This window comes from Ictalurus punctatus, chromosome 8, assembly GCF_001660625.3.
Source record: "Ictalurus punctatus breed USDA103 chromosome 8, Coco_2.0, whole genome shotgun sequence".
NCBI classification, from domain to species: Eukaryota; Metazoa; Chordata; class Actinopteri; order Siluriformes; family Ictaluridae; genus Ictalurus; species Ictalurus punctatus.
This window is the reverse complement of record NC_030423.2, coordinates 9,290,672-9,303,902: the sequence shown is the minus strand read 5'-3', so window position 1 is coordinate 9,303,902 and position 13,231 is coordinate 9,290,672. Positions and strand designations below refer to the sequence as shown.

At 38.2% G+C, this 13,231-nt stretch overlaps 1 protein-coding gene across 3 annotated transcripts; it reads right to left on the bottom strand.

Moving 5' to 3' along the window:
• Positions 1-1,391: 1,391 nt before the first annotated feature.
• Positions 1,392-12,327, bottom strand: cenpu (centromere protein U). Of its 3 annotated transcripts, XM_053682358.1 has the most exons (13): positions 11,696-11,918; positions 11,500-11,587; positions 10,751-10,853; positions 10,367-10,628; positions 8,551-8,611; positions 8,320-8,433; positions 6,682-6,793; positions 2,927-3,029; positions 2,681-2,759; positions 2,522-2,569; positions 2,263-2,324; positions 1,949-2,105; positions 1,392-1,636 (listed from the first exon to the last, which is right to left on the bottom strand). In XM_053682358.1, exons 2-13 carry the CDS (start codon positions 11,500-11,502, stop codon positions 1,499-1,501), a joined length of 1,242 nt encoding a protein of 413 aa, XP_053538333.1. In that variant the 5' UTR covers positions 11,503-11,587; positions 11,696-11,918; the 3' UTR covers positions 1,392-1,498. The 3 variants fall into 3 exon arrangements, with proteins under 3 accessions (XP_053538333.1, XP_017329170.1, XP_053538334.1); XM_017473681.3 differs by lacking the exons at positions 11,500-11,587; positions 11,696-11,918 and adding an exon at positions 12,138-12,327; XM_053682359.1 differs by lacking the exon at positions 11,696-11,918 and having other exon boundaries at positions 11,500-11,591.
• Between the last annotated feature and the right edge of the window lie 904 nt (positions 12,328-13,231).

Sequence of the window (13,231 nt, the reverse complement as noted above, 5' to 3'; positions counted from 1 at the left end):
TTCAAATACAACTACCATTAAAATTATAGACTGATCATTTCTTTGTCAGTGGGCAAACGTACAAAATCAGCAGGGGATCAAATACTTTTTTCCCTCACTGTAGTGAAAGCTACAGCAGGGGGAAGAGCTTTCTCTTACAAAAACCCCAGTTATGGAACAGTCTTCCAATTAGTGTTCGGGACTCAGACAGTCTCAGTGTTTAAGTCCAGGCTGAAAACATTTGTTTAGTATAGCATTGCGTGAATACTTTATTTTATTATTTATTTATTTATTTATTTACACAAAGTACACTGCCCTACCTCTGGTTGGAGTACTCATCAACTGGAGGCTACATTCTGCTGCTGAGGATGGCCCCAAGCGGTGTAGTCTGGAGATTGCTGAGGATGGTGCCGCTTGAAGTACCATGGGAATGGTTTTAGTCCTCAATTTCATATGGGCATTCTCGCTGTGATTGCTGGGACTATGGTTGCTGCTATGGCCTTAGGACTGCAATTACCACATATAATTTTGCACTCAAGTCTCCTTTACTGAACAGTGGATCAATTTAACAAAACACATTTCATATTAAACTATAAGAAACTTCCCTTTACTTTCACACTATCCGTTGTTACCCAGATGAGGATGGGTTCCGTTTTTAGTCTGGTTCCTCTCAAGGTTTCTTCCTCATATCATCTTGGGGAGTTCTTCCTTGCCACCAGCTTGCTCATTATGGATAAATTCACACATTTAAAATCTGTATCCTGTGTTTATATGATTCTGTAAAGCTGCATTGAGACAATGTCCATTGTAAAAAGCACTATATAAATAACATTTAATTGAACTGAATTTAGTTCCACTTTGTTAGCCAAGAAAAGGAATCCGACACCATCATGGGCACCCAAACAGGAAAGCTGAAGATTCCAGTCTTCAACTGGAAACCAAAACAGCCCATCTGGCTCAAACAACCATGCCACTTATAGACCATGCCGTTAAACAGTTCACTCCGTTTCCCAATTCCGATGTTTGATGTGATCATTAATTGAAGCTCTTTACCCATATCTGCACAATTTTTTGCATTGCGCTGTCACATGATTGGCTGATTAGATAACTGCATAAACATACATAAATACACTCATAACTCAGTGTATATTCAAATTATTATTTTTTTCCCCCTTCATTTAACTGTTAGCAATTTCAATAATTTTCTGTTGGTCCACCAACATTGCCAGCTGAGTATGATTGCCTCTGCCAGCAAGCAGATCCTGACTGCACACCTGATATTATTACACTCTCGTTAAACCTGACATGGTGGAAATGCATGTTTTCCTGTCTTTTTTAGGCTATTGCTTCTAGATGACTTAACAGTTTATTGCAATGTTTTAATGGTAAATCAATATCACATAAGCCTAATGTGTATTTGACAAACTTAGCCTTAGCTTTATTTTTCAACAACTCATTTTGAGACACAATTTAAGACACAATCAACTGCTCAAAAATAACAATTTCAAAAATCTGAAATTCACTGATTGCAATGCTCTTCGTGAGCAGTTTCCTCTAAGACTCGCTGTAGTTGGTCATTGATATTCTTTAACTGGTTTTCTGTCCCTGTGATGCTCCTGGCCTCCAGCAGCATAGCTGGCATGCAGGATGGTCCATACTGTTAGAAAAACAGATAAGAATTTGAAGAAAATACTCGAAAGACCTTATTATTCTGCCAGTTGATGGCAGATGATGCAGTAATTTTAGCTAAAAATAAATAATCAAAAACTTCTAAGAACTTTTTCATATTCATGTCTAGGTGATGAGCTACCAGTGCAACCTAGTCCTCAAGGACAGATTCTTTTTTTAAAGACTAAGATGAGCTGAAAGTCTTCAAGGACTGAGTTGGGGACCTTTGACAATAATAAATCCTCACATAATTCTTGATGTTCAACAAAACAAGTTTGAGGACCTGGTTATAGTTTCTCACCGTTTCTGGTTCATCAGTATGAGTGCTGCGATGTTGCAGGTATCTTGTGTTCAGCGCATACAGGTTGTTAAGAAAGGCAGTACCCTGTTTTAAAGCCGTGAGCCTCTGCTCCAGATCACTGCGCTCTTTTTCAAGCTTCCTCGCCTCAGCCGTACTCCTGACAGAGACACAGTAAAGACAAAAAACCCAGATTTAGTCAACGATGAAAAGTTTACTCTTCTTATGTGGGAGCTAATAAAGCTCTCAAAATCTGTTGCCAAACACTCAAAGGAGGCACAACAGTAAATCTTCCAATTTTAGCATATACTGCTTACTTGATTAATTCATTCTTGGCTTCCAAAAGTCTAGTCGTCTTCTGGTTTAGGGTTTTATTAACCTGAGCAAATCAAAAACAGAAAAGAGATACATTCATTACATACATTCAATATATTTGAAGGAGTTTGTTCATTGGATAGCTGCTGAGAATTGATTTTCTGAATCAAGAGACCAACAAGTACAACTCTCTCATGTAAATGACTGTCTGGAAATGATACAATAAGACACAATGGAACACTATGGGGCAAGTATAACTACCTTTACAGCTTCACGCTTTACATTGTTGAAATCCTTAGCTGCAGTGATCTGAAACACAGACATTCGCTAGTATTAGCTGAGAGATAGGCTTGATATAACTGAATTTCAGATACACACAAACGTTTCTGTATAGATAAATATTCAGACAGACAGACGCACCTTCTCAGTGAGCTGCTCCTCAAATGAGTGAGAAAAAGCATTTATGGCTTTTTTAACAACCTCAGAGCTCACTGGCTCCCTGCACAAAATCATCATCAACTTAATATTTCGTTTGAACAATACTAAAACACTGTATAAAAGTAATTCTTCAATAATGGTGCATTAAAAATATGATATAGGGAAATATTTGAAGAAAAAAAAAAGAAGAAAAAAAAGAAAGAAACAAAAGGAGTGATAAAGGCTTACTTATACTGGGTGACAAATTCCTGGAACGCTTCAAGTACAACATCAAGAGCAATTGGATTTCTCACACCTCCAGGTTTCTGCTTCTTACTGGGATTACCACGGTCTGTAACAGAAAGCAGAAAGAAAGGTTATGTCCCTCCTAACATCACAGGCGGTCAAGCTAAACAACATCCTCTAAAGTCCTGATATGGACACACCATTCAAAACGACGCAGACAAGATTTCCAAACATTCTGATGATGCCAACATTACTGGACTCATTTCAGATAATGAACAATCACCGTAGTGACAGGAAGTACGTACTGTAGCTGAGCTGTAACAACAGAATCCAATAACCATCACAGAATCTTGTAAATGTCTATAAAAACACATCAGCAAGTTATGTAGATGGGATTCGACAGCAAATGCTGTCTATTCAAACACACGCTTGTTTACTGAAAGAAGACTTCAGTGAAGGGCTGACTGATGTGAAGATACAAAATTGCTATCATGATCAATACCTTTCTTTTTGATACTTTTCTTTTTAGAAAATATCAATTACAAACTCTGGAAGCACTTGATCGGATGTTTAAAACGGTAATTTTTTTTTTAGAGATTATATTTTTTGTCCGGGACACTTTTATATATTTTTTATATATTTTTTATATATATATATATATATATATATATATATATATATATATATATATATATATATATATATATTATATATATATATATTATATATATATATATATATATATATATATATATATATATATATATATATATATATATACACACACACACACACACACACACACACACACATATACATATACATACACATACATATATACACACACATATATACACACACATATATACACACACATACATAGATATACATATACATATACATACACACAGACACACACATATACACACAATAAAAGCCAAGTCTGAAAAATTTTGGAAGACATTTTTGCTAAGAAGTGTTATGTTAAGTGTTAGGGACACCCTGTATATATACACACGCTGGATGTGACCTGTTCTCTGTTCATTCCCTCAAGTACATCAGTTAAGTGTTACAAAAACCACCTGTGACCCCTCTCACCCAGCATACGCCATACAACATATGGGCAAAAATACTGTACTGTATGTAGATGTCTGACCATGATTTGCAGACGTGGGCCTTCCCCAAACTCTTGCTACAAAGTTGGAGGCACATGACTCTAGAATATCAGTCTAGAAAATTCCCTCCACGGGAACTACAAGACACAAACGTGTTCAGACATGTTCAGACATGCTTTGCTAAGGCTGGTGTGGAAGAACTCGAGTGACCTGCACAGATCCCTGACCTCAACCATAACTGGAATGCTGACCGCACACTAGGCCTTTTCACCAGAAATCAACGTTCAACCCAACCAATGCTCTTGTGGCTAAATGGCCACATATTCCCATATTCACGCCCTGTTACAGCAACAAACTCCATATTAATACCATGACTTTGGAATAGGATGTTTAACCATCACAGTGTTATGAGTGTTATGGTCAAGTCACATGCACATCCCTCTGACAAACACAAATACCATATCACCAAACTGAGGCACTCCAGCAACAGTTCCTTCTCTCAGAAATCAGTGTTTAACTGCTAACCGTGTTATACTCAATGCTTTGTTTTTTTTGTAGTAAGCATAGCTTGTGCCTTCTGAACATCTTCGCTCTGCTTCCCCAACATTACCTCAAACATACAATCACATGGCTCTATTGTCCACTACTCCTTTTGTAATCTACTGACTTTTTGTATTTATTGTCCTGTTCTGAACTGTAATGTTTGTAATCTACTGTCTTTCTATATTTTGCACCGTAATGCTGTAACTAAACTAAAATCTCTCCAGCATGGCACTAAAGAATCTTGAATCCAAGTTGTATGAGCTTCAAGTGCAAACCATACAAATGGTGGTGTTTTCAAAACCATAACGCTAGGAAAAGACGGAATCACAGTCTATATCTAACAAGCTTTACTCACAAGCTTTTTCAAACCACACTGGCTTTTTCAAATCAGATTTTCCTCCATTTTGTTAAATAAATTAATAGAATACATGTAGTGCCATATCTAAGAGGCAACTTTTTCAGTGTAGGCTCATTATTTACATCATCAAACAATGTCACTATACAAAGCAACCGGTTTACAATTTCAAAATCGGTTTCTTCTGGATGCTGGGTATTTTTTTTTTTTACCCAGATTTTTAAACAAATTATGTTGTACATGAGTCTCACGGGGTCAGACCTGATGTCTAAAGATACACACAGACACAGCACAAGAGCATATAGACAAGTGATTAAAAGGCACACGAATACAATAAGCAAAGCACAATATACACACAATGGGGAAAGAAATAAATGCTGTTTAAGGATTTTCTAAAGTTGGTGTAAAGTGTCCATGAGTAAAGTGACCAAGTGGGAAGTGGGAGTGCATGAGCTGTCCACGGGATGCTTAGGGGCCTGACAAAAACACAAAAAAGAAAGCAGAAGAAGAAGAAAAAAACAGTTGTGTACAATAAACTCAGTGTCATATGTGTGGAAAGCAGAGTATGTACAGTAAAAAATAAAACATTTATACAATAAACACTGATTATGAAGACCCAACCTGCTTGAGTCTCAGTTACGCTTTCAGACTACAGACAATTGAGGTGGATTTTAGAGGGGAAATCCTGTGGAACTAGAGTACTTTGCACCTGTTTTCACTACTAAGATTTTGAAATTTCCATGGTGTGGATAACATAATCTAAAAATATCCTGGAAAACACACAGGTGAAAATGAAAGGAACATTTTATATTATGAAATATTTGTACATGCTTGTATATATAATAAATAAATAAATAAATAAATAAATAAACAAACAGAAATGAACAGCTCAAATCCTCTAATTGTACTTATTTACTTTATAAGGTTCAACTTTATAAGATTTCCAGACATATGACTGTTAAGTAATGTTACCAGAGGATGTCTGTAATTATGATCTATTCACATGGGATAAACAATCTCTGAATAAATTACAGAGATTACAGTGTCTTCAGGATTGGTCAGCACACTAACAAAAATTCCATATCTACATACCCCTCATTTTAATACAATATTTATTGTTTATTATAAGTGCTTGGTGCTACGGCTTAATCATTAGTAGCTCAAATAACCATAACATTGACAGTGCCTTCCACTAATATTGGCACCCTTGGTAAATGTGAACAAAGAAGCCTGTGAAAAATTGTCTTTATTGTTTAACCATGTTCAAAAAATTCACAAAAATACTCTGCTCTCATGGATATTAAACAAATGCAAACAACACAGGTTTACCCCAAAAATATACCTTTGTTAAATATAGATGTGCAACAATTATTGGCACCCCTATGAATTCATATGAAAAAAAAATATCTGAAGTATATTCCCATTGATATTTTACATTTTTTTATGACGTTTTTTTTTTTTTTTTGGCGGGGGGGATCTTGCGGGGGAGTCTGTAACCCAAAATAAATAAACAAAATAAAACAACTACATATGCACATAAAAAAAATTATGGAACTTTCACACACACACACACACACACCATGCCCGGGTAATCATGGAAAGACTTATTGTTGACAAGTTATTAACTATTGCGTCCGGGTCAATTCGGAGTCATAAAGGACGAATTGCAAGTCAAGTCTGAAGTCTATTTTTACGTGACTTAAATATGACTCGGCCCATTTGTGTTAGGGTTAATTCATTTTTACCTGTGGATCCAGATGAAGATTTCCTCTTCTGTTTCTGACCTCTCTGCGGCTGACTGGATGACGACTTTGGCCTCGGGAGACTCATGCGGGATGCCGTAGGTCTGCTCAGGTGCTGCAATCAAACAGCTGAGGCATAAATGATTATGCATGCATGGTTTACGCTTACATAAAAGCCAGGACCACCACTGATTTAATGCTCAAAAACAGAGGTCATATTTTATTATGCCGTAACACGTCATTTTATTAAGTCAAATTTTATTATGTCTGACTCTCCATCCAGAGCGCTCAGATCTTCCAATCAATTATTTTTTGTGTGTCCCTCAATGTCAATGTAAATTCAAGGCTGAAAGGTGGCCTGACCCAAAATTTGGAATCATCTCCCCTTTAATGCGAGGTCTGCTTCATCATCGGCTATTTTTAAATCCTAACTTAAATTCTATTTTTATTCTTTAATTTTTGAAAATGTCTAGATGTAGATCTTATTGTTTTACTTTCCCTATTGTACACAGCACTTTGGACCGACTTACGTTGTGTTTAAATGTGCTTCATAAGTAAATGTTGATCGACATGAATTTTATTCAAATTCAACTGGCCAAGTTAAACATGTATGCTGTGATTGCATTTCCCTTAAAAGTCTGCATTATCTGAAACAAAGTCTACACAAATTCAACAGGAAAATATATTTGCATTTACGTTTTTAGCACGATAAATGTACAATGGGTGTCAAAATGCTGTAATACGCAGATGTAAAGTCAATATGTTGTTTCATTTTCAACGTCTAAACCCATATTATTTTGCCAAGTTAAAAAAACAAACAAACAAACAAAAAAAACAAAAAAAAACAACCCAGGTAATAGCAATCCTTCCACTTGATATTCTTATCCTCATGCTCCAGATTGTAGCCATGTTAATCCAACGATAGTGCATGGGACTTTCTAGGGACATGACATGTTTCAGAGAAAATAATATGATACTTTTGATCTGCTTTTCTTTGTAACTTAGACAAGAGATTTGGATGTTTAAATCAATTTTTTGTAAACAGAATAGATTCCCCCCCCACCATATTCGATTAAGCATACATGTGGAGATAATTACAATGTTGTAAACTGAAGAGTAAAATGGTGTGTGAGTAGAAATATTACTAAAGTACGTGAAATATTTAATGTAGTGTGAGGATGGGAATATCATATAGATGAGTAATCAAACAAACCCGTTTAGACATTGACAAATAAATGTCAAATAGACTTTGCATTTCCACTTGAACTGTGCCAGCCGTTGTACACAAAAGATGCATCCGTAAGTAAATGCTTTGTAAGTGAATACTCAAATAAAGGTGCACACCTACAGGTCAGGGTCATGGTGGATCTTTAGCTTGTAAAAGAAATACAGTCATAAAAACAGCAGCGATTTCCAATGAGCATTTGATTTCTGAATAAAGCCTGAAAAACGCTACATACGTGAAACACACGGGCTCGTTTTAAATAGCAAACAAAAGGGCTGACTGTAGCAGCAGGTGGAACATTTTATACACTTCAATAGAATGTCATTAACAAAACAAAACTAAAAAAAAAGGATAAGTAGTGTCTCTATTTAAAGAGAGGGAACATACCAAAAATAGTTGGAAATAGAAGAACTTACAAAGCTCTCATCCTCATCAGTCAAGTCCTCTGAGGACAAAGATGGCCGCCTCTGGCTTTGGGCGTGAACTGCGTCAGGTGACGTGTCAGTGGCTGAACCTCCACTACTTGTTCCCTGAGTAGACATGACATCATTACATATTTTCATGCTGATAGACACAGTTGACAGACCAAAATACACACCCACACAAATAAAAGACTAAAGAAAAGTCAAATCAAATGTCTCAGATACCTCAGACTGTGCTCTTTTCTTGCCTTCATTCTTTCTTCTCTCTGAGATGTTCTGCACACGTCTGAGGATAAATAACATGCATCCATACTCGATATAATCAATAAAATGATCATGACTGCTAAGGACCAACAAAGTTATTAGTAATCAATCTTGGTCGGTGACAAACGTACAGTATCTCACAAAAGTGAGTACACCCCTCACATTTTTGTAAACATTTGATTATATCTTTTAATGTGACAACACTGAAGAAATTACTTTGCTACAATGTAAAGTAGTGAGTGTACAGCTTGTGTAACAGTGTAAATTTGCTGTCCCCTAAAAATAACTCAACACACAGCCATTCATGTCTAAACTGCTGGCAACAAAAGTGAGTACACCCCTAAGTAAAAATGTCCAAATTGGGCCCAAAGTGTCAATATGTTTGTGTCCACCATTATTTTCCAGCACTGCCTTAACCCTCTTGGGCAAGGAGTTCACCAGAGCTTCACAGGTTGCCAGTAGAGTCCTCTTCCACTCCTAAATGATGACATCACGGAGCTGGTGGATGTTAGAGACCTTGTGCTCCTCCACCTTCGGTTTGAGGATGCCCCACAGATGCTCAATAGGGTTTAAGTCTGGAGACATGCTTAGCCAGACAATCACCTTCACCCTCAGCTTCTTTAGAAAGGCAGTGTTTCGTGTTGGAGGTGTGTTTGGGGTCATTATCATGCTGGAATACATGCTGGGATCATGCTCTGCTTCAGTATGTCACAGTACATGTTGGCATTCATGGTTCCCTCAATGAACTGTAGCTCTCCAGTGCCGGCAGCACTCATGCAACACTAGACCATGACACTCCCACCACCATGCTTGACTGTAGGCAAGACACACTTGTCCTTGTACTCCTCACCTGGTTGCCTCCACACACGCTTGACACCATCTGAACCAAACAAGTTTATCTTGGTCTCATCAGACCACAGGACATGGTTCCAGTAATCCATGTCCTTAGTCTGCTTGTCATCAGCAAACTGTTTGCGGCTTTCTTGTGCATCATCTTTAGAAGAGGCTTCCTTCTGGGATGACAGCCATGCAGACCAATTTGAGGCAGTGTGCGGCGTATGGTCTGAGCACTGACAGGCTGACCCCCCACCCCTTCAACATCTGCAGCAATGCTGGCAGCACTCACACGTCTATTTCCTAAAGACAACCTCTGGATATGACGCTGAGCATGTGCACTCCACTTCTTTGGTTAACCATGGTGAGGCCTGTTCTGAGTGGAACCTGTCCTGTTAAACCGCTATATGGTCTTGGCCACCGTGCTGCAGCTCAGTGTCAGTGTCTTGGCAATCTGCTTATAGCCTAGGCCATCTTTATGTAGAACAACAATTCTTTTCTTCAGATCCTCAGAGTTCTTTGCCATGAGGTGCCATGTTGAACTTCCAGTGACCAGTATGAGGGAGTGTGAGAGCGCTGACACCAAATTTAGCACACCTGCTCCCCATTCACACCCGAGACCTTGTAACACTGAGTCACATGACACCGGGGAGGGAAAATGGCTAATTGGGCCCAATTTGGACATTTTCACTCAGGGGTGTACTCACTTTTGTTGCCAGTGGTTTAGACATTAATGGCTGTGTGTTGAGTTATTTTGAGGGGACAGGAAATTTACACTGTTACACAAGCTGTACACTCACTACTTTATATTGTAGCAAAGTGTCATTTCTTCAGTGTTGTCGCATTAAAAGATATCAAATATTTACAAAAATGTGAGGGGTGTACTCACTTTTGTGAGATACTGTATCAAGAATATAAAATAAAGGGAAATTTTTTGAAATACCGAGATTTTAGTGCACAGTCTATCTGCTCTGTTGGCTTTCGATTCCCTCTAGATTTGGAGCTCTTCTTCTGTGCCTGCACGTCGCTTTCCTGTCGCGCTTTCAGATTTTTCGCAGGACAGACTGGTCTCTTCGGAGTCTCAGTCACGCCGCGGAACTCATTCTCTCTTCCTTCACTTGTCCGCTTCCCCGCTGTGGCTTCGGGTTGATGATCAGTTTCGGGTCTGCTTTCGTCTTCCAGAGCGGTGCTATGTAGAGGGTTACCTGAACAGACCGATCAGACAAACGTAACAAGAAATTTCACATGATTTGACTGGCAAGATTTGTCAAGCTGTAACTAGTGCACTATTAAGGAGGTTTGCTTATTGGATGAATCCTGCACGTACCGTGGGAGGAATACTCCTCTCCTTGAAGGAAGCTGGCTTTCTCTATCGACGACATGTCTGGACTTTCTGCCGCTGGCAAATCATTCTCTTTCTCACTCCCACTCTGGAAATGTGCAGGATATAAGCAAGTTAGGCAAGGCATAAGATAGAACAGTAACCACACCAATAAGGTCAGACTGAAGTAGCTGTCTGTAGTAATGTGTAGCTATGTGAGTGAGAAAGCTATAAATACATCACTTAACAGTAAGGAAGGAAATGTCTCTAATGCACTTCGATAATGCGACTAATATAGGAATACTCCACAAGTCTTAATTCGATTTGTTTTTAATTCGAGTATTACTTTAGCTGGATTAAGGTAATCAGAAATCGCTGTTTACATGTTAGTTTCTTAATCAGAGTGTTCTCTAAATCAGGCTAATATTGAATTATTGTTGTCCATGTAGACGTACTGACTGTTAACGTCGTGTGGGAGTTTTCGAGGCATTTTGTGACAAGACAAATACACACACAGGGCAGTGCTCAACCGTTTGACGGCAAACAAGAGAGCACGGCTGTGTCCGAAACCGTGTACTTACCTACTACATAGTAGAATAAATACATGTACTAAACAGTAGGTAAATACGCGGTTTGGGACGCAGCCCAGGGCTTCCAGCAGTCGTCTATTTACACGTACAGCATGACAAATAATTAACTGCACTTGAAGGTTTCGTAAAATTGAAAATAAAAACACCCAAAACCGTATACGGTACCATAACGAAGACGAACTGTATGTGAAATTCTGGAGGGAACGTCGGACGGCGGTGACGTAATGATGTGTGCCGTTAATTGAGCTGTGTTCTATAACATATAACACAGGAACATGAAAGGAATATTCTAAAGGAGACTCATGTAAACACCTTAATCACAATATTGTCTTATTCAGAATAAGGTCAATAATTATATTACTGCTGTCCATGTAAACGTAGTCACTGACTCTGAAAGTCAGGATTCACAGAAAAGTTCTCATGACGGAAACGTCACTTCAGACTGTTACAAAGCACTGCCACCTGGGAATAAATGTCAAATCTCAACTATTATATGCTTAAACACCGCATTTTCCAAGTTCCACTTATTACAGAATTTAAATTAACACAGCGCATCCAGCTTACAAGTCCCCGTGTATGTACTGTTACTATACAAACGTTAACGCTTTAGAAAGCACGCATTAATATAAACCTGTGATTCTAATTACAGCCGGAACTACTTTCAGAGCGGACTATACTAAAGATGAACCACCGTCTTCTGAGAATTCAACACGTCTGCGATATAAACAGGAATAAACCAAGACATTAGGTCGTTCTTGTTGCTTAGTTTCGACGTGTTACTCAACCAATATTAATGTATCAACCTTGGCTTCTTTTTGAAGAGCTTTCAACAATCTTGTTACGCGACTCATCTTCACTGCTGAATAAAAGCCAAATCACCACAAAATCACAACGAGCGTGCTGTTAATGTTGTTAATGAACTTCTTCCGTTAGCCATCAGCAGTTGTCTTTCAGGACTTCCGCAAACATTTCCCGCGATGTTTTTAGACTATTTTTGTTAATACCATGAGTGTACAGAGGGGAGATGTAAAGAACCGATTGAATAAAACATCTTATTCAAAATATATTCACGTTTAAATGCATGTAAATATACATTATATATAGATAGTAAAATCAAGGAATTACTGTTTATAAAACATTTCAGCTTTAAACGTTTTTTAAAAAAGCGATACATTAAAGACGTCAACCCCTATTTTTAAAAATGGACCGCGCCGGTATTTCTTCTCTTATGCCTGCGCAAAACGCCACACAGCTCACTGCTGCCCCCTGTTTGTGTACAAAGCAAAGCACGCTGACATATTCTCTGTGTGACCAAGTATTTCCATAAACAGAATAAGAAGCACAGTGCATAAGGGTTTTCTAATACCACACCACATAGTCTTACCAGATCAACACATTTTAGCCATTTTATCTGTAGTATTTCAACTAAAGACACGTTTTAAAATTCTTGTTTATTAATTTTGACATCAAAGTACAAATCTGAAATGTACCATTAAAACAACGAGCAATTTAGTACTAACTGTCAGGAAAAACAGGTTTGAAAATTATACTGACATATACAAACAGACGTATTGTATGCCATGATAGCAAACTAATCTAGATTAGGTCGTTTTTGTTGTTTATGGTCAGGCGTTCATAAACGTTTGGCCATATAGTGTATCTATCCCAGGGAGCATCGGGCACAAAGCAGGGTACACCCTGGACGGGGTGCCAATCCATCGCAGGGCACTGCACGCCTGACCATCACACCCATATGTGAATCGCATCTGGATTCACATTCAAGATTTAGTCCCCGTTTGCTGATATAATAAGCTCCACTCCTCCGGGAAGGCTTTCCACTAGATTTTGGAGCATGGCTGTGGGTATTTCTGTTCATTCAGCCTCAAGAGCATTAATG

Bases quoted from the DNA above. Each gene is read 5' to 3' on its own strand.
- cenpu (XM_017473681.3), bottom strand. From the start codon at position 12,185: ATGAGTCGCGTAACAAGATTGTTGAAAGCTCTTCAAAAAGAAGCCAAG. The intron at 10,854-12,137 runs GTTGATACATTA...GCACATTTCCAG, and splicing joins CTCTTCAAAAAGAAGCCAAG to AGTGGGAGTGAGAAAGAGAA. The intron at 2,325-2,521 runs GTAGTTATACTT...TGATTTGCTCAG, and splicing joins TAAAGCGTGAAGCTGTAAAG to GTTAATAAAACCCTAAACCA.